General features: G+C 42.8%; 2 protein-coding genes across 2 annotated transcripts in view; one reads left to right on the plus strand and one right to left on the minus strand.

Annotated features, from left to right (window-relative positions):
- SUZ12 (SUZ12 polycomb repressive complex 2 subunit) overlaps positions 1 to 8,231 on the plus strand; it is a 31,530-nt gene extending 23,299 nt beyond the window's left edge. Inside the window, 6 exon segments of the mRNA XM_040581909.1 lie at positions 2,640 to 2,731; positions 3,183 to 3,326; positions 3,988 to 4,145; positions 4,615 to 4,813; positions 5,351 to 5,430; positions 5,755 to 8,231. Of these exon segments, the coding sequence (XP_040437843.1) occupies positions 2,640 to 2,731; positions 3,183 to 3,326; positions 3,988 to 4,145; positions 4,615 to 4,813; positions 5,351 to 5,430; positions 5,755 to 6,100 (1,019 nt within the window). The 3' untranslated portion in view covers positions 6,101 to 8,231.
- Positions 8,232 to 10,098: 1,867 nt separating this feature from the next.
- CRLF3 (cytokine receptor like factor 3) lies at positions 10,099 to 25,505 on the minus strand. Its single transcript, XM_040581910.1, has 8 exons — positions 25,310 to 25,505; positions 22,672 to 22,879; positions 20,764 to 20,851; positions 20,134 to 20,311; positions 18,450 to 18,672; positions 17,645 to 17,777; positions 13,499 to 13,611; positions 10,099 to 13,180 (listed from the first exon to the last, which is right to left on the minus strand). Exons 1-8 carry the CDS (start codon positions 25,430 to 25,432, stop codon positions 12,927 to 12,929), a joined length of 1,320 nt encoding a protein of 439 aa, XP_040437844.1. The 5' UTR covers positions 25,433 to 25,505; the 3' UTR covers positions 10,099 to 12,926.
- Positions 25,506 to 25,632: the final 127 nt, after the last annotated feature.

Consider the following 25,632-nt stretch of genomic DNA (forward strand, 5'->3'; position numbering starts at 1 on the left):
TTAATTGTGAATTTGTTAATATGTTTCTACAAACATGTTTCTTCCTTGCTGTCCGACAGCTTAGCTCCAAAAAGTTGCTACTAAAATACTTTTTGATATGAGAAAGAAAAGGCACCTTTGACCATTGTGTCCTTTTTTTATATTCGTAGCAGTTTCCTGTCTCAAGGTCATATTTAATCTAAACTCCCCTTTGATTCCTAAGTGGCAGTGGGGGCTGGCCTAGATGTTATCTTTCTTTTGGCTCACAGTTGTTAGTAAATTTGGCTTGGAATGTTGTGTTCGCAGGTGAGGCCCAAGGACAGCTGGAAAACAAGTTGTACGGAAGACAACAGGCTGCTCCTGTTTTTTTAAACAACTGTGAACATACCTAGATTCTTGACTGGCACCCAATTCACTTCAGAGTAATCAGTATTTCCAAGCTTGTCACTAGATTGGGACTGTGTGATTAAGAAGCTTCTAGGTCCCTATTAAAGAAGTAATTATCTGGAGTGCAGTCATTCTGTCTCCAGGCTTCGCCTCTGGGGTATGTTGCCAGGCACTGTGTGGAGAGCTGTCTTGCTTGAAGTTTTGGGGTTCGTCATTGGTAGTGCATTTGGGGAATTTGTGCAAAATGTTATTTGACTCTGATTTTGTGTTGGATATTTAACTGAGGTTTTGGAGCTGTAGTAGTGATAGCGAGGGAATTACTATGATGGAAAAAAACATTGCTTTTACAAGCGTGTTCTTGTGCAGTTGTATTGCAGTATATAGTGGGAAACTTGACGGGTCAATGATAGCACAACTCTGGCAAGACTTTCTAAGAGTGGCAATTCTTTTCATGACTTCTAGAGCTTTAGTGTGTAGTAATACAAATGTTAAAGCAAGAAGAATTTTCCCCCTGCTTGTGCAGAAGCCACTGTCTAGAATGATCCCTAACAACCTCAGCCAAGCTACAGACGTCTTTGTCTTTGGAAATGGTACAAGAATATTTAAATAAGACTGAGTCCTGTCTTCTGAATTGAGTATTTTACTTGAGCTAGGGATTGCAGACCTTAGGTCTCTTAAGTCAGGATGAATGAATGTCACTTAACACACACAAACATGAAATTATATCCAACAGAAGGGCAATAGAAGTGAGGAAGTAGTTGAGCTTTCACTGTAAGAGCTGTTCTGCTTTCTCTTTACTTCCTCGTACCCGCCCTCCTTGTATTTTACAGTTTCTTGGAGACCTGTATTGTAATTTGTTAGGCAGGTTGTGTGCTCAGACTTGCAGAAGAAATGATGGTATGTTGACTAACTCTAGAAGGTGTGTACTAGTTTACTACATAATAAATACAGAGGTGAGTAGGGATGAGGCACAGCTGCATTTCTAACATACTGATAGAACTCACGTTTTCTTGCATCAGAGAAGCCAAGTATTCTAGTAAATTAATAAAAGTTAGAGCAAGTGCCACCTTCCAAAATAGTACAGCAGACTCTTAATACAGGAATATAGTAGAGCAGTGCACAGCGTTGTAAGGCATTTGTGATGATTGTGCTGTTTTCAGTCTCCAAATACCAAGAAAAGAGGAGAGTGAAAATAGTAGGAAACTTCTATCAGAGGTTCTGCTAGTAAAAGAAAAAGATCCAGTGCATCTTTCCCAAGGGTATGTGAATTTGGTGTTGTCATTTTACTTTGGCATCTTTCCCAAGGCAAATCAGTGGAATAAAGGCATCAAAGACTTTCTAAATGTGGCAGCTTAAGCTTTGCTGTAATTACAAAGTGCTCAAAGTAACTGAGCCATGGAATTCTAATTTCTCTGATGTAGTGCAGGCTGAATGTCAGGCCGCCTCTTTCTTTCATATAGAAAGAGGATGAAATTTCCCTTGTTGTCCAAGATACTAAGTATGAAATAAGTGCATCTTCTAAAAGATCTCCTTATGTCAGTAGAGCTGAGACTGTTTTGCCATCTTTTTTACCATTCAGAAGCAAGTAAGTGTCATTATTTGGTCTCTCCTGAGGGTAAATTGATAAACCTGGTTAGACACGTGTGGTTTCTTGTTAATTCTATGAAAGCAAATAATCTGAGATGAAAATGTGTGGAAGAGGCTCAGAGGTAACTGAGTGGCACCATTACACACACAAACAGTGAGGGGTAAGAGTTAAGGGTTAAAGTTTGTTGGTTTCATTAAATACTTCATATGTTACTTGCATTTTATACCGTTGTCCATTGTGTTACTTGGGGAACTTGTGAAATTGAATTTAAACATTGTATTTGCAACGCAGCCATCTGAAGGAAGGGTTTCTTATATTTCCCAGCCACATGTGCTTTTAGCTATAGCTAAATAATTCTGTCTGCTTAAATGGAGTAAGAAAAGTGTTGCTTTTCACTTGACCATTTTTAAGTTCTCTGAAGAGTTCTCCAAAACTGGAGATACATCTGGTTTTGAAAAGTGGTGGGTTTGTCTTAGATTTGTGGAGGAAGCTGAGCATCAAGGCTTTTTTGTTGCTGATTTCAGCTGCTTAGGTCAAAATACAATAGAGCAGCCCATTTCCCTCAGCAGCAGCGTGCCTTTCTCAGAACTTCCATACTTAGGTAAGAAACAATGTCAGGTTGTTTTTTTTCCCCTCTTCACCAGACACGTATGTCTCTACATGTTGGTTTGTTTTTTTTTTTCAGCTGTGAAAGAATCCTTGCCGACAGATCTTCAAACAAGGAAAGAGAGAGATGTTTTAAATGAACCTCGACAAAAGTTGCGAATATTTTACCAGGTATTGCAAATAAGCATTAGAGGGGAGAAACTAGAATCTAAATACTGCATGGAATTAAAATGGTCACTTCTCCTCTGGGTAGAAATTTCTGTTTGCCTCTTTAGTGGATGCCTTAAGGGGTCTCAGATTCACATATTAAGAGCTATTCCACATATTTCTTCTTGCAGGAAGTATTCTAGAAAGCTAATCTTCCTGGGGGCATGTCTGACGTTCCAAAATACAAAAGGCATCTCTTGTTAGACATCTGGAGGGGGACAGGTGGTCTCCCTGTGGGGGAAAAAATGCTTGACATACCGATGTTTCAGTACACTGAGCTGATGCAGTGTTCCCAGGAACTTATTGTTGCTGTGGAGGTCTCCTGAAATGACATCCCGCTTTTTTTTGGTGGATGAGAAATTAGCGAATGAAATGTGTTGGATGTTAATACTACCCGTTTCTTTGTTTGCATCAGTTCCTTTATAACAACAACACGAGACAGCAGACTGAAGCCCGAGATGACTTACATTGCCCATGGTGCACACTGAACTGTCGGAAACTGTATAGTTTACTCAAACATCTTAAACTTTGCCACAGCAGATTTATCTTTAATTATGTTGTAAGTATATTTTTGGAGTTTAGGACTATGAAACGCTATACAATCTGTCACAGATACTAATAATGCAGTGATTTTGTTACTAGCCTGTTCAGTTGTAGGACCATATCTACAGGTTAAATGCAGCTTCCTTTGAATAGTATGTGAATGTTTGCATGTCACGTGGCGGGGGGTGGGGGGAAGAATTGTGGGTTTGATTTTTGTTTTTAAATATATATATATTTTAAACAACGCTCCGTCACTGGAGTGTGAATTCTGACTGTAGCTGCTACTTTTGTGTTAATGTGTTCTTTTTATGTGATGGAGGCATAATAGAAGGCAATGCAATCTATGCTTGGTTGGAGCAAGAAGCTTTAAGAGATTTAGAAATGTTCCAATTTCTAGGGTGCTTCTTAGGAATCTTGCTGATATTTTCCTTAATTGTATAATTAGTTCCATTCTGTGTGGTTTTCTGTAAAACAAAGTGGTACAGAGCAGGGGAGCTTTAGTATCATTTGTTTCTAGAGGTTAAAAATTATTTGCATGTTGTGAAAGGTGATTAGAGCTGTCAGGTTATGGATAGGGTGATACTTAAGGTATTCAGAATTGAAAAGGTTACTTACTTGAACTTCCTGATGAATTGGCATTAGTGTTTGCTAAGTGTATTTGCAATTATCTGTTTCAGTATCATCCAAAAGGTGCTAGGATAGATGTATCTATCAATGAGTGTTACGATGGCTCCTATGCAGGAAATCCCCAGGATATCCATCGTCAACCCGGATTTGCCTTCAGTCGCAATGGACCAGTCAAAAGGACGCCTATCACACACATACTTGTTTGCAGGTAGGGAGGTGGAAAACAGTCGGTCTCTATTTGTGTGATACCACATATGGACCAGATTTATGAAACTTAGGGATTTCTAAATCTGTAGGTGAATGTAAACAGTGTTACATTTTACTTATCGTTAAAGTACAGTGGTCTATGACTAAATAAAATGTTACTGAAGAATGATAACTTCACCTGTGGTTTTTCTACATCTTTTCAGTTGAGGTATCTATTCTTAGTGATGGAACTCTGTGTAACTGCTTTTTCCTAAAATTTTCTTCCCCAAAAGATGGACTGTGGGTTGGAGCAGGGTGTTAGTTTTTTTAATGGGGTTTATTTCAGTGCTGGTGATTGACCCACCTCCCCCAGTATTTTTGCAAACTATAGCCTAGAAGAATAACTGGTATTATTGCGTTACAGTTCTTAGTATTTGCATATTTGATATGATAGTTGAAAGCATTTACTTTTTTTTCCCCCCTTCTGCTAGGCCAAAGCGTACGAAAGCAAGTATGTCAGAATTTCTTGAATCTGAAGATGGAGAAGTTGAACAGCAGCGAACATACAGCAGCGGGCACAATCGGCTGTATTTCCACAGTGACACGTGTTTACCTCTCCGTCCACAAGAAATGGAAGTCGACAGTGAGGATGAAAAGGACCCTGAATGGCTACGGGAGAAAACCATCACTGTAATTACTGCATTTACACAAAATTAAGTGGATTGTGGTTTTTAAAAGATGGTCTGCAGTTGTTGTAGGGAGCAAACAGGGCATATGTTGTGAAAATGCTGCATTTACTTTAAGAGCAAGTAGAAAATTGTGTGATGCTGAGCCACTAACGATAGAAATTCATGGAATCGAAGATTGTATTTTCAAGTATGTCTTTAGTTGCCAAGCTAGCTCTGTCCGCATGTGCCCTAACAAGTTTTCATTGTTGGTGGCTGGTTTTCTCCTACAAAGAGGAGTGATGCTGGTGTCGCAGGAGTACACAGTGGGGTGTGTATATAATGTGGAAGTAATTTATCATCACAGCTCTCTACGTGATAGGACTTTTCCAACCTTTTTGACTGCAGTGCTGCAGTACCTGAATTTTCAGCAGTAGTTATTTCTGTGACATGTAGGTGGCATAAGTTGCATTTTAGGTGTGCTTTCAATACTTGTTAGCAGACATGTGGTTCTCATGGGTGTGTTTGTTCTGTCCTTTCTCCCAATCCTTTATCTCTCCAGCAAATTGAAGAATTTTCTGATGTTAACGAAGGAGAGAAAGAAGTGATGAAATTATGGAATCTTCACGTTATGAAGCACGGGTATGTTACTATGCTTAGTTTTGATACAAATAAATTATAGTATAGATTTGGTTGACCGTTTTGCATTGCAATTCACTAAGTACTTAAAACTCAGCTCAGTTTAGGGAAGGATCATTGAAGGATAATTTGGTAAGAAGAGTGTTTTAAGGTTTTAAAAATGTTCTTGCACCTAGTAGCGCTGTGGCTTTGAAAAGAGCACTACTGCAGATGTTGAGGCTATGTAATAGCTGGACTATGCATTTACATTGATAAACCATGTTGTAGGGTATCTTTTTGGTCTTGAAAATGTCCTGCTTGCCTAATGATGGCTTTCTAATTTGACAGGTTTATTGCTGACAATCAAATGAATCACGCCTGTATGCTGTTTGTGGAAAACTATGGACAAAAAATAATTAAGAAGAACTTGTGTCGAAACTTTATGCTACATCTGGTCAGCATGCATGACTTTAACCTCATCAGCATAATGTCAATAGACAAAGCTGTTGCCAGGCTCCGAGAGATGCAGCAGAAGTTAGAGAAAGGAGAATCGGCTTCCCCAACAGATGAGGAATCTTCTGAGGAACAAAGTGGGACAACAAATGGATATAGTGAAAATAATATGAGAGAGAGAATTTCAGAAATGGATAGCATCTCAGGTGTCACAAAACAGAGCAAGAAACAAAAGCTCTGAAGTCAAAAGTCAATTGCCATTCAACGGACAAGCATTGAAGTGACATTCTAGGGTGCATGAGCTCTATAAAGAATTACACACAAAAATACAGAGGTTCCAAACAGGCACTGCTGGATGGAAATAAATGATTTCAACAAGGATATTGTTTTAACAGGGTTTCTATTCAGTTAATTATGCAAGTACATGTATATTGGTTTTGGTGATGTAATGACAATATTCTAAGAGTTTGAGCATGAAGAGCAATATGAAAATCTTTTTGTAATTTTAGTAATTAGTGTTTTAAGAACTTTATGGAATTTACATAATTTAAGTATATGTAAAACCGTTTTTATATTAAGATTTTTGCATCTGTATCTGGCTGTTTTTCCTACCATGAAGTTGTGAAACATTGGGGAAGGGGGATTGGGATACAGTTTCTGCTTTTCTTAGAAATTCTCCAGTTAGCTTTTTGTGAAAATAACGTCTCACTATTTAAAGTTTAACCTTGATCCTTGTATTTGAAATCATTTACCAATTGATCATAAATTGCAAATTAACTCTTTTTTTTTTTTTTTTTTTTCCCACACTAAAATTATCGAAGTTGGCAAACTTAGCACTTCCTTTGTCTTGTGCCTGTTTGGAAAGAACTTGGCTTTTCATCTTACAGACACAGTGAAGTACCACCTTGGCTTTTTGAGGTTACCAGCAGTTTGGTTTTCGTGGATAATTCTGATGTATTGATCACCCAGTGTACCATTTTAAACTTGAACATTAGCTCCTTTATATTTTTATTCCGCATTTACACAGCTACACAAATGATTTGATGGGAACCCTCTTTACTGGGGTTCCGCATCATAGCGTGCCATGCTAAAGCCGAGAGTCTAGAGTCAGGAGGTAGGCATTGCATCGATGAACTTCTTTCGAAGTTCATGCCTGCTGTTTGCCTGAGTACAGACTGCAAGTCCAGGCCATAGGTTTAGCTTTGGCTTTCGAGATGCCACTCTTGAGGGAAAAATGCACTGTAAAATTGGACCAGAAAATGTGTTGCACTTCTTATGTAAGTATTCTGTGATGTATTGTATTCAATACAGATACTAAGATGCTGACTAAACTATATTTGAGCAGTTTTGCACTGCTGTTAACACATTTTATGCATACGTTTACAGATTTTTTCCAATGGAAAGTGGTTTCACTACTGGTACAGTATCAGCACCGAAGGGTTTATTCCAGCAAGCACTGTGGTTGAGTGACATCACCTCAATTTTTTATTATCCTTAAAATATTGCATTTTTCATATTCTTTATTTATAAAGGAACAATGCTGCTGTAAATACAGGTATTTTTAATTTTTTATTTCATTCCATCACCATGAGATGCAGTTCCCTGTTTGTTTAAGGGGTATATAAGCTTTCTAATGGTGTCTTCAGAAATTTATAAAATGTAAATACTGATTTTGATGGTCCTTAAGATGTGTTTAACTGTGAGACTATTTAACTAATGGTGTGGATGTGATTTGTCATCCAGTATTAAGTTCTTAGTCACTGATTTTGTGTACAAAATAGGAAGGAGGGAAACTGCAGCTTTCATTACAAACATCTTGAATTTGCCAGCTGTCTGAGTTTTAGCAAACTCTTAATTATGCCTCTGGATAGTACATCAAGCATTTCTCTCTGGCTTTAATTTGCTAAAGCTGTGCACATATGTAAAAAAATAGATTATTTTAGGGGAGATGTAGTTCTAGAATTATTGCTTATGTCATTTCTTAAGCAGTTATGCTCTTAATGCTTAAAAGAAGGCTAGCATTGTTTGCACAAAAAGTTGGTGATCCCCCCAAAAATAGTAATGAAATTACTTCTGTCCAGTAAACTTTGTATGTCATGTCAATTTATAATAAAAGCTGAAAAAATCCCATTGTTTTCTATTTATAAAGATGCCTTTTCTATATGTACCTTTGATAGATTTTGAAGATTCCCTGTAAGCTGGTTAAAAATAATTTGAATGGTACAGTAGATGTAAGAAGGAAAAAAAAAAAACCAAAAACCAAACAAGCAAAAAACAACCAATTCAGTTGTTTAAATGAACCATTGTTTTTACATTAAATGTTTTCTTTGAAATCGGCTTTTGTACATAAAGTTCAGTAATATAAAATCTGCCATGATGGTTGTCCAGTCGTTTTGTGTGCATGCAGAAAGGCCACAAGCAGCACCTTGGATAAACTTTCTCTTCTGCATGTCTTTTAAAATTGGGATACGTGTTCTTCCTTGGCTAGATTGTTACAAAGGTAGCGAAGTTTCTGACCAGTCTTTTTGTAGTATTTAAGGTGTCTCCATACATAACCAGGTTTTTAGCTGGATTATAATTTGCCTTCTCATTTCTTGGGGCTAGCACTGAATACCTGAGCTCTAGCTGTAAGTTGTGTATTACTGTTTAGAACTGTAATTTATACAACTGAAAATGAAACGTACCACTTGTGTCAGTTATAAAAGTAAGACTTGTGTGTTTTGCCTGCAAATGGTTAATGTTTCAAACAGATTTCACAAGATCCTTAGTTCCTTTGGAACAAAGTTGAAATCGCTGACAGTTTGTAATGGTGCTTCTCTGGGACTGTAGAGGATGGATGTTCCAGGTACTACAGAACAAAATGAAAAACGAGTGAGGAATTGTGCACTGCTTGGCCAAGTGGTGACTGTTGGATAGCAGACACAGAAAACCTGTTTCCATGTCAGAACTAACTCAGATACTGGCATACAGGGGGTGTGACAGCCGGGTCCTGTGAAGTTGACTTCACACTGCAGCTATCCTACGGTGTCATCTCGGAAACTGGCCAGGTTCTTCTAACCCAGCCTTCAGTGTGTTCATGGCAGATTTTAATGGTGTGTTGTATTTGGTGACGATCTTAACAGATCTGTGAACCCCAAGTTGGAACCTAACGTATGACTTGAATATTTAATTCAGTGCATTAAATACTATATTCAAAATCATTAGCTGAATTTAAGTTGTTAACTCTTAAGTGTACGTTGCTTTGAGTGTGTCTTGAATGTAGTTCTTGAATTCTTTGGGGGTGGGATGTAAAGATTCACTGCCTGGAATGAAGCAGTTGCAAGTAACTCAAACTGTTCTAGTTACTGAAGTAATCACAAAACCAAAACCCCAAACTGTACAGCCAGCCCCCCCCCTCCCCCCCCCCAACCCAGCAATTTCACTTTGAGAATGCAGGAATGACTCTATGGGGGCAGTTTTGACAATATTGTTCAAAGTTAAGTGTTTCTTAATTTGCAGAACAGTTTGGTGCCATAATCAGCCAGTGCTTGAATGAGGGTGTTCCTGTCGGGCCAGATCCTGGTTGTAACTGATCCTATGTGGCTTCACAGTGGAGAAGACGAGTTCCAAATGGAGTAGGTAAGCCTGCCTTCCCTGACTGCTGCCTGCTCTTCTTGGGTTGCTTGATTTGAGAGATGCACCCTCTAGGAGAAATACTCGGCCCCTTACTGTAGAGAAAGTTTCTTTTATGAAGGGTGTATTTATACAAGAAAGCTACCAACTTGGGAGTCTTACTTAAACTTGTTTCACAAGTTATTTTTTCCCTTAAAAGAGACCAAATGGAACAGGCTGCAGGTAAAGCAGAACTAGGAATTAAGTAAAGCTGTGTGGAAGTTCAACATGGGCTTGACTTCAAGAGGATCAAATACCTTTTACTTCTTGCTTAAGTCATGGTGGCCAAAACCTACTGTTATCTATCGAGGTAAGTACCATACAGATGTTTTTAACTAATTTTCTTTTAAAAAAGGAGATTTATTATTTCTGTCAGCTGCCAGTTAAGATCTGAACTTCAGCTGGGAATCAAATGCACAATTAAGAAACCTGGGGAAAAAAATTGTTGAGGACTCCTGAGGGACAGAAAATGAAAAAAATAAAGGGAAAGGCTGCAGTGCTATAGAATATGTTCTCTTATGTTCTTGTTAGAATGCAGTGATACTCAGCTTTGTGCCCCAACCAATAATTTACTGGGCCATACACAGGTGAGGGATAAAACTTTATTTAAAAAAATTCAAATTTCACTTGACACAAGTCTTAGTTGAGGTAAGTGAATGTACTAGCTTAAGAAAACAACTTTAAGGATTGGATTCCATAAGCAGTGAACACTCTTGCTTAGAAGGCTCCAACAGCTAGAGGTGAAAATCTGTAAAGGAGAAGTGTCAAGTCGTCTGTCTAGCTGAACTGTTGTGGGAGAACTGAATTGCAACCTTTGCAATTCGAGCCTCTCCTGACTGCATCCTGCACTGCTTGAGTACTTGGGTCTCTTATCCTGAGGCTCTTCACCCCTCCCAGGTTTAAAAGGTGCAGCTCTAAGAGGTGGCTGAACAGTACCTAATTTGCAATGTGGACTGCTAGGCTTCTGTTAAGTTAAAAAAACAAACCAAAACAACAAAAAAACCTGAAATACCCCCCCACTTGGCAAGCTGCCCTTGTTGAACATATTGCTAACGACTGAAGTCAGAAAGACAGTTTCTTCTATTGCCATCCTCGGCTCTCGGAGGGAGCAGTGGGGCCTCCTGTGGCCCTTCACAGTCATCTTAAGCTGTTTTGTTTGTATAGTGTGAGCAGACTGACAAGGCGTTAGGATCTCTGCAAGTACCTGAATTCAAGGCTTAAGCTGAACTTTTGAAGACGCAAGCACGTATCCTGTGGAATCCACAGTCTGATTAGCCCCTCCCAGAGCCGGTGAAAAGGTACCTGACCTGGCGGTACCTCACAAGTGTACACAGTCACAACTGTAGTTTCCATACGGTAAAAGTACTAAGTTACAACTAGTACCTGACACCTAAGTATCGAAGTAAAATTATCAGCACTAAGTGGAGCAAGATTGAAGCCGGCTGCTAGCTGGAGTGCCAGGCTGACCCTCTCTAAACAGGCTGATACAGTTTTATCATCTACTGAACCTTCCTGGCCACAGGAAAAGAACCGTATATTTTAAGTATTGACAATAACTCTTCACAAAGGAACACTGGAAGTACAGGACAAGCTAGTATTCTCTTACTTCCTGACTGTGAAATAGTTGAGCGTGAAAAACTGAGAATAGTGCAGGCTTTTTGTTGCTAACACTGGATCATCTTACCTGCAGGTCTCCAGTCCTCCTCACCTCGTGTCTGGCAGGGAATTCCAAACTAGCTCTGCCTCGTGCAAGTTCTTTGCATCCACCTGAATCTACTCACAATTTTTTTCCTCTTTTAAATGGTATAAATACCAACAGCCCTTTTTCTCTTCTGAATTCTTGTACCCCTACTACAGATGCTTGGGGGGAAAAAAAATGCAGGCAAGATTACTGATCTTTTTGTACCGACAAGGAGAGTATGGGGGTTATTAATCTAATGTAAATTAAGCTCTTTATGCTAGCATAGAGAGCTAATTAGCATGTTGACACCAAAGGAAAAAGGGCAGAATGATTGTCTAGGTTCTATAAAAATACTGCTATTCTGACATGCTAAAATATATTTAATTTTAATTGAATTTGAGGTAAGAAGGCCCTCAGTTAACATTATTTCAAAATATTCTTTAACTGCAGTAGTATTGCAACCTTTTGACCAGGAATAGGCTCTCTAAGTTCATTCTAACTTTCAGTTGCTCCTTAGGGGAATTAGTGGTAACTTTATGTAACTTCTGAATTAAACATCAATTAATTCATAATAATCTCTTACCCCATCCTGCTGTGTGGAGGAGAGTGCTAAATTACCACCACCTCTGCCAGCAGGGCACCTCAGCCCATCCTCTCCCACGGGGGATCTCCAGCAGCAGCCCCAGCTTGCCCAGGCTGCCTCGTCCGTCCCGACTGCTCGGACCGTAAACCCGTACTATTGCCCATGAGTGCAAGGTGTTCCCCAGTGGCTCGCTGGGATTTCCTGGAATCCTGTACATCACAACAGCACATCCCTTGTCTCTGTCGTTGGACAACAGAAAGGAGCTTCTTTCCAAGTCTTAGGGGGCTGTGCATGGAATCGTGGCTGCCGATCCACACATCATGCCTAGGGACTAAATCGCCAGGACTTGCTCTGACACAGGCTACGTGGTGAGTTACAACTAGGGAAGCGGAGCAGATAAGGACAACTGCCCGACCCTAGGCATTGGTCTGGTTTGAGGCAAGCATCTGCATTAAATTGATGTAAGCATCACCATGCAGCTATTCTGGAAGATATATTCCAAGTGACAACACAGAAAATAGTTCAAGAAATATCTGGAAATAAGGCACTTAAGTGAGACATTAACAGACTGGCTACATATTTAAACAGACATTATGGCTCAGACGTCCTTGCTCTGGAGGAACGAACAGTACCGTGCGTGGAAGAAATGGCTGTTACACGCAGAACCCCCTCTGCATTCACACTATTAAGGCAGCACTGTGTACAAGGAGGCGTAGCAGGACATCACTGCTCTAAATACTTTGATCTTTTTGAGTGGTATAAATAAAACTTTGGTCCCTTACCACCCCTCTAAATGTTTACAGGCTTATTTCACAGAACAGCAGCATTAAGCAAAGTTATTTCTACACAACACACGTACCCTGAGACTAGAGTACAATGAAATACTGACAAAAATCAAGTCTGGAGGAAAAAGGGGAAAGGTCTTACGAACTGCTTAAATTACTTTGCCTACACAAATGCCTGCTTCTAACTTTTTCCAGAGTAACAAATCCAATGTTTCACAATTGTTTTTTTTTACATGAATCCAGTAGGAAATACAATATAGTGGAGTTCAAGTAGTATAAAGACAGTTTTTGTTAACAGGTTGTTGATGTTGAACAGCTGGAAACCCAGGTTTTAACATTACCCTTTATGAAATCTGCTTGCTTTCTGCTAGAACACCAAAACTTTCCAGCCTGGGTATGAAAATGAGCATCCAAAATACAAAGAGCCACAACAGTGATCAAGTACCCAGTCAAAGACCACTTCCCTGTTGTTAGAGCTAATGGTTACTCGAAGCTTGACATTTCCCCCCTCGGTGCCAGAAGGCCCTAACTGTACAACTTCCATGTCAAATGTCACAGTCGATCCAGAAGTTACGGCAGGCAGCTGGTTTGTCATCTCTTTTCCATTTACAAATACTGCCCCTGAAATAGTCAAGACATCAAATATTATTTCTCACTTTCTGTACACACTAACATGCAATACTGTGTCTCCCTGTTTTCTTGCAGGCACAAGAAAGGGGAAGCAGCATTCCTTTTTGTCACATCGGAGCCGACAGTAACTGCAAGCCAGAAAAGGAGATCCATAATCTCACCAAAGATTTTAACTGCACAAGCCATACGTACGTAAAAGGTGGGTGAAGTTGTTCATATGTGATCCAGGGATACAAAGAACCAGGGGCTATGGCTTTTGGGAAAGAAAAAAAAAAAATCACATCCTTCAATTACGTGATTGAGACTCACCATTGGTGCTAATGCACACAGCTTTATCGCGCTGCAGGGAATCATAGCCATTCTGCTGCTCCACACACACACCCAGGCTGTCTCGTCTGTCTGGCTGTCCCACGGTTTCAATTCTGCCAAGCAAATAGTTAAGTCAGACCCCGAAGGTTTAAATCAAAACATACAATGAAATCCTGGCAGTAATACCCTGCCACACCAGACCTCTGTACTGCGCTCCAGCGCTTTCAGCAAATTCCTCCAACCTTTTGGGGAGATCCCTGTTGCATGACCAGAAGTCCTACCAGCTTTCCCAACAGCTCCACACAGCAGTGCTCTATTCATCTGTATAAAACACGAATCTGCTTCCTGCAAACCTTCATTGCTATTTAATAAAATTACTCGCTGTCACAGCTTAGTTATCTGAAATAAATTTCAGTTATCTGAAGCAACCACTACGCGCCAAGCTAGAACCATCTATACCAGGTTACTGGTCCACATCGTGTTTTATGGGGAGACGGCTGTAGTTTCAGCAAGTATTTAGTAAGGATGACTCAAACGGATTTTTCTGAGCCCTGCCATGTTCTGCTGTAAAGGGGTGGGGGTGGAAGGCTGATGTGTTTGGGTGGGTGTGGTGGTGTTTTGGTTTGTTTTTTTTTTTAATAAATCAGCTTGGTACAAATGTGTATTAAAAGCAGGAACACTTTTTAGTCTGGCTTCTGCTCAGCTGCATTTAGGATTTTGGTCCTGGGAAAGAATCTCCAAAGAAAAAGCAAACAAGTTGTGCAAACAACCGGGGAGGCAGTTCCCTCCCAGCTCAGCCCTAGCAGCTGAGCGGGGCTGCACGGTTTGTACCCTGGAGGGCTCTTCTGTGTTTGAGTCCTTTCTCTTGTACTGCCACCTCAGAGGTGCTAAATCAGGGAGTGAGCAGAGTGCCTCGGCAAACTGATGGTCTTTCCTAGAAAGTAAAACTGGTTATTTTCAGCTTGAGAGTAACAGCAGTAACTGATACATGGTTGTTGCCAAACAGCAGAAAGTCTCTGGTGGAAGCTTTTTAAGAACTGCAGATTACACTGTAGACTGGCACATGATGGGTTAATTCTTTCAAAAGGGAAGATAAAATTGGAACCATGTTTTACTTTTGCACTCCATTAGGTTTTTCAGTCCCCTGGGGACGTCACTAAGATAGCAGAAGCATTGCACTGTAAAGCAAAGCAAAAACCCTAAATTTAATTATCCAAGAAACTTTTAGTTTTGAAGTGACCACCATGTTTTCCTAAAACAGCTTTAAATGAGATTTCAAATTTATTTTGGTGCTCTGCTTTAGATTTTAAACTCAGAGTTACTGCTGAAGCTTTATAAACAGCTATTTATCTGTAAACTGTGCATACAGCAACATTAATTCATTCCATCCCTAGTCAAGGGAGTGTTTCTTGACTTTTGGGTTGGAAATAAGTGTTTGTACAGTCACAGGAATGACCAAAAATGCATCATTCTAAACCCATTAAAAAGTAGGAATTCTATCATGTCAATCTGTATCCACACTGCCTTCCTCGTTTCTACAGACCTCTTCTGCAAAGCACTGTCAAGGCAGCCTGGATGGGCAGAAGTAGGAAGAAAAACACCAGACAAGCAGCAGGACAGTGAACGCTGGAGGTAGGAGCAACAGCACACCCGGAGTGGGAGTGTTTACACAGGAGTCAGTCCACGCTGAATCGGGATCAGCCGAGGGGGTTTAGGTTCAGCGCTCTTCGTGATGTCCACGCTGAATCCAGGCTGAATGAGGCCACATTTCTGTGTATGTCTGTACTCCTCACACCCAGGCTTCCCAGCGTCAGGGCTCCCCTTGCTACATCGCTGCCCCTACTCCCAGGAGCAGGCTGGGCTGCACGCTAACGCGCGGTAGGAAAGAGCCAAACCTTCCCTGCAGCACCACCTGCGTGCCCCAGGCACCAGCTGAGCTGTGATGCTGCAGCAGCCTGCCGCCCCGCGCTCTGCCGCGGCAAGAGGGGCAGGACTGGCACAGATCACCATTCCTCTCCTTACCAGGTTTTTATTTTTCAGCAATCAATAACCAGCCCAAGTACCGCACAGAGTATCCCTGCACAACCTCCTAAGCTTCCTTTACTAGGCTGATTTTCCCCATCACATTAACAAAGTTATTCTCCAGCCTCTATGATCCCTGGACTTAAAATTTTTAAAAGCCTACTGAATGCGTGGTGGGACACTGCTCCCATCCCTCCTCACCACTTCCAGTGCTGCAGAACAAAACCTTGCCTCTCACTGCAGCACACAGACGCTGAACTAGTTCAGCTGCCACCAGTTTCCATTTGTCTCAGAGCACAGAGAAGTAACTCTGTGGGTGATCAGATGCGCTTCCTTTCTAGTAGCGGCCAGTAGAGCTGTGGTGGCTTCCTGACAAAGTCAGAAAATGATCTTCATAGGCCATCTGCTGGATGAGCCCAAATCCCAGCCTGGCCAGACTGACCGTGGCTCCCCTCTGCAAGCAAAAGCTTTAGGGATGGCTGCAGAGCAGGTCACGGCAGGAATGTTCCCTTTTCTAAGGGCAGCTCCCCAAAGGCTGCAAAGAAACAGAATGAGTCTTGACTTAAAGCAATATTTTCCTACAGCTTGTCCAAATGCCTCACCCCAGAGGAAAACTGCAGTAGTTTATCTTTAAAAAGCTGGTACAAAGCGTTGCATTTACGGCAGCTTCACTTTTCACCGATGAGCTATGCCTGTGTCCTGAACGTACAAGAATACAAAGCTGCTTCACAAACTTCACAAACATCTGTAACGTGAACCTTGCTTATTTGGTTCGCTCAGCCAGCCACTTCTCCCCTTCTGAATACACTTCTGTTTAAACAGATGGAGAAAGCCAAGTACCACATCTCCCTGCTCAGGAAAATCTCACACACACACACTTTCAAACAAGGAGCTGCTCATGGACCTTGAAAGAGGAACAATCAAATTTTGAGGTTGTCTTCAGTCTTAAGATTAATGTCATTATAGTTCTTGTGGACACGTGCTTCTTAATGCTCTGCCATCCTGAAACAATCTCCTCTTGGAGAGGAGTCCACATTACCAAAATGTAAAGCAAAAGATTTTCATGTGCTACCAATAAAAAAAGATAAAAGGCATTGGTCTGAAAAAGAACCAAGGGAAACCTCGAAGCTCTGCCTTTAATTTCACAGGCATTTCTGAGCCAAGAGATGTTAAATCTAGCAACAGATTCCAAATGAAAGCTTTGGATCTTTTTATCCTGTCTCAGACAGGGCAACTGAATACATCCTCCTACTACAACCATCTAAAGTTAATTCATTACCAGGAAGGGAGAAATGAAACACCATGGGATAAGTTACAGAAATACCACGAATAGCCCCCTTAAATTGCCTTTGAGGGTTGCCTACTGTACAGCAAGTTGTTTTATTTAACCAGGGAAAGATGGAATAAAGCTTCAGAGTCTCTGAGGTCTGTAATTACAGCTGACATATCCAAAAGGACATTCCTCATACCCTGTTAAACAGCATCATCTCAGGGACAGGACTACAGGCAGCAAAGCTGCCAAAGTTTCTAATCGCGTTCTGTGTCAAATGGAAAGCTTGAACTTCACAAGATCTCTTCTCCACTCAGGATTTTCTAATGCCAGTTTCAAGCAGTAGTCTGATCAGCCCTAATTATCTCAGTTGTTAAAGACATCAGTGCCAGACTGTCCCAACAGCACATACAGTATCTTCATGTCCAAAGTCTTCAGAGCTCACGGACAGTCTGGGAAGGAAAGCCCCCCCTGACCCCAGGTTAGAAAGAATCAATGTCGAGCCTCCACTGACTTCTGAGCGGCCAGTAACAGCTGCTACAAAACCCGAGGAAGTTCAGCATTCCACAGGCTTGCTCAGCATGGGCTAGGGCTCTGTTTTACCATCCCTCAGGAGTTCACTCGTCTCTGCTTTAGATAGGAGCGGGTCCTACAAAAACAGCAGGTGTTTTCCTAAAGAGCCAGGAGGTAGGAGCACAGAGAAGGAAGCTCAGACTTCACACAGACACGCTACCTCGACTAGGGCTGAGCTGGTGTAAAACTCCAACATGCATCATGACTCAGGTTTATGTACAATTCGGGTGTAATTGCTCACAGGAGACACACCAGAGAACAGTTTCCCAGAAAGTACTTGCCTGAATGTTAATGTCTGCCCACAGAAGTAGGTGGGAGCTTTGGAGTAGAGCACACCGCATGACTGAGAGTCATTTCGAAGCGCTATGTTTCTTCGACTGCTCAAGCTGTAACCCTCCAAACCAGCCGTCCATTCTTCAAAAAAGAAAACAAAAAAAGCATGAAAAGCATAAACCTCAACTCAACTAGCTGCTGTCTGTGCAAAATCAAACTAGTCGCAACGTCCACTCAGTGTGCCTCATAAGAAGGTTAAGCCACATTAAGAACGGGCTGGTTTTGCCACCTTCTGACGGAGTTTTCTTTTTCAAATAATTTGCAATTACAGAAAGTGTTTCCCAGTTCACAGATTCACCAGCAGTTCACTCTGTGTGATCCCTGTGAAGTCGTATTGTAGGCAAAGGAAAACCTTCATTACCCATTGCCCTTAAAAATGTGCAAGCAAAGAGAAAATTTAGGGGTTTCTTTCTCTAAGAGCTTGTTGTAAGACTGTAACTCATCAAAATCTCTTAGGTAAGGGTGAGGGAGAAGGAAAAAAATGCTTCACTTCTGGCTCATCGACGCTTTCCGAGGCTAAGCAGTGAGCTACCTGCTGGAAAGGCGTACAATCCATTCCTCACACTAGGAAGCAAAGAATAAACTGCAGGATGAAAGGATAATCCATCACACGTTACACACACACATCATAGCTAAGGACACCTCATCACCACACAAAAAGCAGCTCCGTGAGTCATTCAGCTATAAACCTTCAGGAGGCTGCACTGATGGCACAGGTTTAAAGGTGGAGATGACCCGCAATGAAACCAGTACCGTGGGGAACCAGCGTGGTGCAGCCGATCTGAGGAACACTCCATGGACTCCACTCCTGCCGTCCATCTCCTCGGGCACAGACTCTGAACTGGTAATCGACATTTGGATCAATATGCAGCACTATGAACTCTGTCTCCGAGCCGACGTACGCATCTTCAAATTGATTGGCAGTACCCTTACGATATTGCAGCCGGTAATCTTGTGGTATGAAGTCATCATCCACCTAGAGAAACATTTATCGCATTAATAAAGGTCCGCTATTTTTTTCTTTTGCCTCTGAAGTGGCATGTATTAGGACAGTACTGCAGGCTGTAATCAAAGGTGATTCAGAGTCACAAGGTAGGAAAGAGCTGAAAGCATGCCTTAGAGAAAATAAAATCAGTGTCTGAACCAACTAATACAAAAAATAGTACAAGAATTATTTGATTACAGTTTGAAAATATCTCTAGGAGAAGAAACATTTAACAGAAGGCTTTTCAATCTAGCAGAGAGATAACAAGATCCTTCAGCCAAAAGCTGAAGATAAATTTGCAGAAGAAATTCAGTGCCAGTTTTCATCACTCACTGTTACCCTTCATAAACTGTTCCAGGGAATAACTTCCAATTCTTTGATATCTCAAAAGAGATTCCCTCCCTCCACCATCACCACCAGAAAAGCTCTACTGTCCCCCAAGCATGACTGAGTTCAGGGAACTACTCTACAGCACAGAAGATCAGACTACATGTGACAATAGCGCCTGTGGGTTTATAATCAATGTCCAGGTAAAGGTGGCTGACCAACGGCTAGCTGTTCTGAGAACAACAAAAGGTTGTTTAATGCTGCCAAGGAGTGCCCAACAACTAAACCACGGGAGCACAGCAGTGATTTACTCAAAAACAGATTTTGTGCATTGAAGAGACCAGCCACATGACTAGCTAATGCCAATATTAAAATATTTTCTCTTTCTGTCCACTCCCTAAGAAAACAAACATGTTTAGGGGTAAAAGCGTAACAGAACAGGTTCAGCCCCATCCTGGGTCTGCTAATGCGTCTTCACAGGGAAGAAAAGCATCACCCCAGCAATGAAGTTCAGTCTCACCGAGAGTGTTTGGCTGTTACTGCTGCACACACAAACCACTCGCTTTCAGAGCACAAGTGCTATGTGTGAATCACCTCTGTCAGAAACACACGCACCAGGCTTTCTTGGTCTTGTTTGTACAACAGCATCACAGGTAAGATTACGCTCTTGTATTTATTTGTTTAGTGGGAAGAGTATATGAAGTTGTTTCCTGCTTGTCCAGTACCTGGCACTTGCTTAAGCGTGGGAAGCAGGGGCAGCAGCGTTTTCAGCTGCCTCTCCTGACTTTTCCCCACACGCAGAGAAAGAGACTGTGAGGCAGAGGTCAATTAGTGTCGGCTCTTTCTACCTGCAGATGGGAGCAGGGAGAGTCCAACAGCAAGAGTCTAACACACAAGTGTCACTGGCAGGCAGACACAAACTCCAGCACCAACCACAACATCACTAGATTACCTTGCCTTTAGATGAGGCCATCACCATAAAAATATCTTCTAAAGCTTCTAACCTACACACTGGCGTGGACTGTCCTTTGAAGGCAGTAAAGAGTCCAGAATGAAAGTGGCTTTTTCAGTTTTTATCAACAAAACTGCAGTCTGAATGGTTTTCACCCAGGATATTTTACCTACCTTACACCATCGGACTAAAATACCTCCAGGCTTCTCAACAAATTCCTCTAGCTGTACAGGTGGGCGAGATGCCACAGTTCCATGTCTGAATATTTGATTTTTCAATATAGTAAGAAGGCAATCATCCAACTGGGCAGATAAACAAGGCACGTCAACCAAGGAGGGCACTTCTGGTAAGCTGAGAAAGGAAAGTTCGCTGTAATGAGACGGGCAAACTTCTACAAGTTTGTATTTTTTCCATACACTTGCATCCATGCAGATTTGAAAAGAGAGAACAGCTGCAAAAATTGGCGTGTGCATTTCAAACTTAAAAGACTCAGAAAACATTGTGTTTTGGCCCTAACCAGACTGTCTGTTTCTCAGTAAATACTCTGAAATACAAGCTGTTCCACAAGGAGAGGTTTCATCATTCACAAATAGAGTCTATATTTCTCCAGAACATATGGAGGTTGCAAGCTACTCCATTCTGTGACTGCCAACCCCAAGGAAAGTCTGTGAAACAAAAAGGACAATAATACCTCAAATAAAACTTTTCAGGCAATGGAGCAGAAAGCTTTTGTTTCAAAGAAGAAAAGATTCCCTATACAAGAAAAACACGTGCCGCTGCCTCAGATCACCTCAGTATCTTACCTATCTAGCTGAATATGTAAAGCTTTTTTTGTAAAGCTGCAAAGTTTCTCATTCTGTTGTCCCACATCTCCGTGGACTGCACTCTCTCCTGGAATCAAATGGTAAAAATATTCCTAATGAGACAACGTCCAAGCAAGGCATTCTTTGCTTCAAAGAATAACCAGTTCTGACACGAACAACCAATTAAACATGAAGCATTCTCAGCACTTTTGCTAGACTCTTAGCTAGAAAAATACAATTATAGTTGACAATATAAAGTCTATCTAGCAACTTTTGAAGCTCTCAAAGCTTCCCGTAGACACACCCATAACCGATGTAGTAATTTGCCTCAGGTCTCAGGCAGTAGCAGAACTGGGGTGACATGCCAGAAATCAGGACTATTAATCTCTTCCTCCACCTGCTTTACAGGAAGAGAAAAGCAAAGCACGTTTACTGAGCAGAAAACAAAAAAGCAGAAGCATAAAAGCAAAAAATAATTTCAACTATTGTTCTGTTTGCTACAATGTAAATGGTAACTACTGTTGTAATGAAGGAAATAATCCATGCATTGAAGTACAGAGATAAGTAGAAATCTTGTCATAAACTTTCCGTATAAAGTAGCATCCCACACCTCAGCTTACAGAGACATATGCTCTGTCCTCCTATCTGATGACTTTATGGTAATTTACAACATGAGCAAGCTCAGCCCTTTTCCAAATGGAGGATTACAAACGTTACAAATCTCTAAAGAAAAGCATACGTCATAATTGGCAGCAGGAGATTTAATAACCGTGGAGGCTTAACTCCTTTCTGACTCAGATGCAATGTCTGCTCATTTTGACGCCACCACTTAGCGATGCCGCCGCTACAGCGGGAACGGTGACCAGTGCACAGCTAGTCAGGTTCTCAAGAGATCCAACAGAAACAGCGTGTATAACACAGGCAATCTTTGCCACCACCTTGTAATTCAGTAACTTGAAACTTAAACACAAGGTGACTACCAGGTGTCCCAGAGGCTGTGGTGCTAGATAAAGACCCCAACAAATTAACTGTTGACCACTGTTGGTACTCCTGTGAACAGGAGGCGTGCAGCTAGTAAGCTTTCAGCGCGATGCTCGCGCCCGAGTGGAAGCCGGTAGATTCCCTCCCCGTGGGAGTCTGCTCAATGCACTGTATTTCACAAAACTGAGCTCATGTTTTGAAAGAAAGTTAAAGTTGAGACATGAGAACAATGCAAGGAAACTGCCAACATATTCATGGCTCAGACATGCTCCCAGTAGGTTCTCCAGTGTGGGGAAAACAGTCAGGAGTGACATTCCTTTCTGGCTAGGTATTTAGCATCAGTCGGGTATAAAGTGGCCCTTATGGTGATATTCCATGTGTCCATTTTTGTCCTCATCGTCCTCAGACTTTTTTGAGAAGTTTTTCCCATACAGCGGCCACTTCATTCCTTATGTTCCACATCAACAGTGAACATAATCGCATTTATCAGCAAAGATAATCTGTTTACTTCAGCTGCTATTCCACTAAGACACAAATAACTTCCTTCAACTAGCAGAGATGTTCTGTTATTATGGTACCCGAGATGTACTTTATTTCAAAGGAGCCTGACATAACCCCTCCTAGCGTGGAGGGTACAGAACATCTCTGTAGTGAGGCATTTCCAAAGCAGGTATTTCTTGCCCTTAAGGAGAGGCTACGCTGATAGATGTACACCCTAGGATCAGAGCAAAATACTAAAATACAAACTTGGAGGAGATACTATTGATCAGCTCTATACGACAACTACTCAACTATAACTTTTTCTTAACATCTGGTTTGAAAGAAGTCCAAAATGAGCCAAATATGCTGATCATAACAGGAATATCCCAGACATTGAGACACACACTGGAAAGCAGAGCTAAGACTTAGTATCGGGACCTGCCTTACCTTCGCGGAGCAAATCATCGGCTGTACTGACTCCGTGCTCTATTAGTTTCTGGCATTCATCCAAGGGTTTGATGCTCTCTTGTTCGATAGCATCTACTTCCTGCAGCAGTGACATTAGTCGCTCATCCAACAGCTTCTTTAGGGTCCCTTTCAAATCGTTAAAATGCTGCTCGAGTACATCTCTGGTCAGTGTTGCACTTTCTCTGATCTAAATTCAGGTAATGGGAAAGAAGGATTCAGGAAAAAGGCAAATGCCATGCACATCTTTTATTTTTCTGAACCACCTCAATTGTATCTGCTGGAGAAAAGCTGCATGTGAAGGCAGCTTTAAAAAAGGACCACTAGCAGTTAACAAACCAGCGCAGTCATTTCTAATACATGTACAGTGGGGAAGGAGGCAAAGAAAACTAGCCCGGACAAGGGGAAGAGCATATTAACTAAGCAAAATACAAACTGGGTTATGTGTACTTTACTCGACAAATTTTTCTGGTCAGAAAAGTCCAAATGCTCTGCAGGCCTTCTCCCCACCGTCCCTCAAAACTGCTGGAATCCAGTTCAAAACCCACTCTGCCATCATATACAGGTAATCCTTGTTGGAAAGAAAAAGATACCAGGCTTTTAGAAGACTATCTAGGAGTACTTTTCCAGGCCCTATCACTTCACTGGATTTTTAAAATCCTCTTAAAGCTACTTTCTTTTCATTATTTTTGTTTTCCAGTCACCTCTGATTTGTCTGTGCTCCAGGGTTACAGGGCAGGGTGAACAGCAAGTCTGTTTTGATTCTAGAAGAACCAGACCACAGAAGGTTTTGTAAGCGCTTATTAAAATGTCTGCAAACTTGCTGAATCTGACTTTTAGGGAAGAAAATGCATTTGAACACCCCTGAGCTAAAGATGCAAAAGTCAAAAGTAAACATCTCCCTACGAACAACTTTTTTTTTTTTCCTATGTCACACACACAAGGAAATGCTGCAACAAGCACACGGCCTTACATATAATTTCAAGATCTTTAGAAGGCCTTGCATATAATTTCAAGATCTTTAGAAGTTACAGATAACCAACACAGGATGTTCTCTGGTTAGGTAAAATAAATTTCCTCTTCAAGTAATATTCATGAACCTCTGCAGCTGCCACACAGCTCTGTTTCCCTTCTCTTGTTATTTTAACGCTTCAGAAAAAAGGAAGTATTTCGCTTTGTGAAGGGGTGGGGTGGAGGAAGACAGAACAGTCACTTCTCTAAGCCCATTACCTCCATTACAGGCAGATACACATCCCAGTCAACCTCAGCACTACAGACATCACTAGCTACGCAGAAGAGGAAATGCAAGTCCCAGAATACGCACAGAGCGGCGTGAAGTTTTTTGAAAACCGTGTCACATTGGTCTAAAAGAAAAGGATGCAACAGAAGTGATCTAAAGTGCTTTTCCTATCACATCGGCCCACTGGTCCCCAAATAATAAAAGCTCCGCAATCTGGTCCCCAGTCTAAGACATTGAGCACTTCGGGACACAGGGAATTCTTGGCTGTGTTCTTTGTGAACCAAATAGTGGTCCTGAAGATGGAAAGAGAGAAACAGAAACACGCACACAAGCACAGGAATCCCCCCCAAGAGGGGAAGGAAAGGTAAGCGAACCGAGCACCCACAGCCACCGTGGAAGGGCAAACTGGGTCCCTCTCAGCACAGTCTGAGTTATTGCCAACACCTTCAGATGACGGCCTTTGGATTAAAGACAGCCACGACCAATTCATTTTCTTAAGTAGCCTGTGGTTTTGAAGATGACTAATTTAATGTATAGTGATTGCCCACACTCACTCAGCAGCAGGACGCTAACCTAGGAGATCTATAGCAGATTTCTAAGCTAATGGAATCTGCTTCAGAAAAATTATCAGGTCACCACAGCAACATTTTCTGAGTTTGGTTTTGCTGGATTTGGTTTTTTATTTACCCCTCGCAGACTTGAATCAAAGATAGTAAGGCACTGGTTCCAATCTGCAAAATGGGAAATGCTTAGAGGGTGGCTTAGCAGAGAAGCGAGTCCTTCACGGGGCTCGGTGCCGCATCGCTACCACATCTGCCTATCTTGGCGTGCACCTTCAGGCGGAGCGGGTGGGTTACCCCGGCCAGCAAACGCCCCCGGCTCCAGCGCACAGCTGCAGAAACCAGCAAACCTGGAATGCTGGCAACACCAGTACGTGACCCACGGGGCTCGGTGCATGGGGACGGCAGCCGAAGCGCCGGTGGCTGTCAGGTGCCAGGGCAGGGCGGCCGGCGCGACGCTCCCTGCGAACTGAGACTCAGGCCTCTGGACACCCGTGTCCCCGCCCGGGCCACCCCCCGCCCCCAGGGACTCAGGCTCGCTACAAACACGGCGCAGCCCACGCCCCCCTCCCCCTGGTGCCCCCGGCCCTGCCCAGCCCCAGCGGCCCCGGCCCACCCCGGCCCGGCGGGGCCCCCGCGGCTCTGGAGGAAAAGGCGGGTGAGGGGCGCAGGAGCGGGGCTCGCCGCTGGCCCGGGAGCCCCGGCCCGCCCGGGAGCCGCCTCAGGGGGAGCCCCGGCCCCGCCGCGCCGGCCGGGAGGGGCGGCAGCCACGACGCCTCCCGGCCCCTCGTCCCCGAGCGCCCCCGCCCCGCATCCCCACCTGCTTCCGCGCCTGGTGCAGCCCCCGCAGCCGCTGCTCCAGCTCCCGCCGGTAGCTCCGCGCCGCCTCGATGCATTCCCGAGCCTCCTGCAAGAGGAGCCGCACCTCTGCCTCGGCCTCCATGGGCAGCCGCGGCGGCGACGCGGCCGGCGGGGCGGAGCAGCAGGCGGGCCTGGCCCCCGGAAGGGCCGCGGGGCGGGGCGGGAAGCGCGGCGGGGAGCGGGAGCCCCGTGCCGGCGGCGGGGCGGCACCGGCCTGCGGAGCGGCGGGGCGCAGGCGGGCGCAGCCCCCCCCCCGGGCCGCCTCGGCGCGCCGCCGGCCCC

Source organism: Falco naumanni, chromosome 1, assembly GCF_017639655.2.
Source record: "Falco naumanni isolate bFalNau1 chromosome 1, bFalNau1.pat, whole genome shotgun sequence".
Lineage (NCBI taxonomy): Eukaryota > Metazoa > Chordata > Aves > Falconiformes > Falconidae > Falco > Falco naumanni.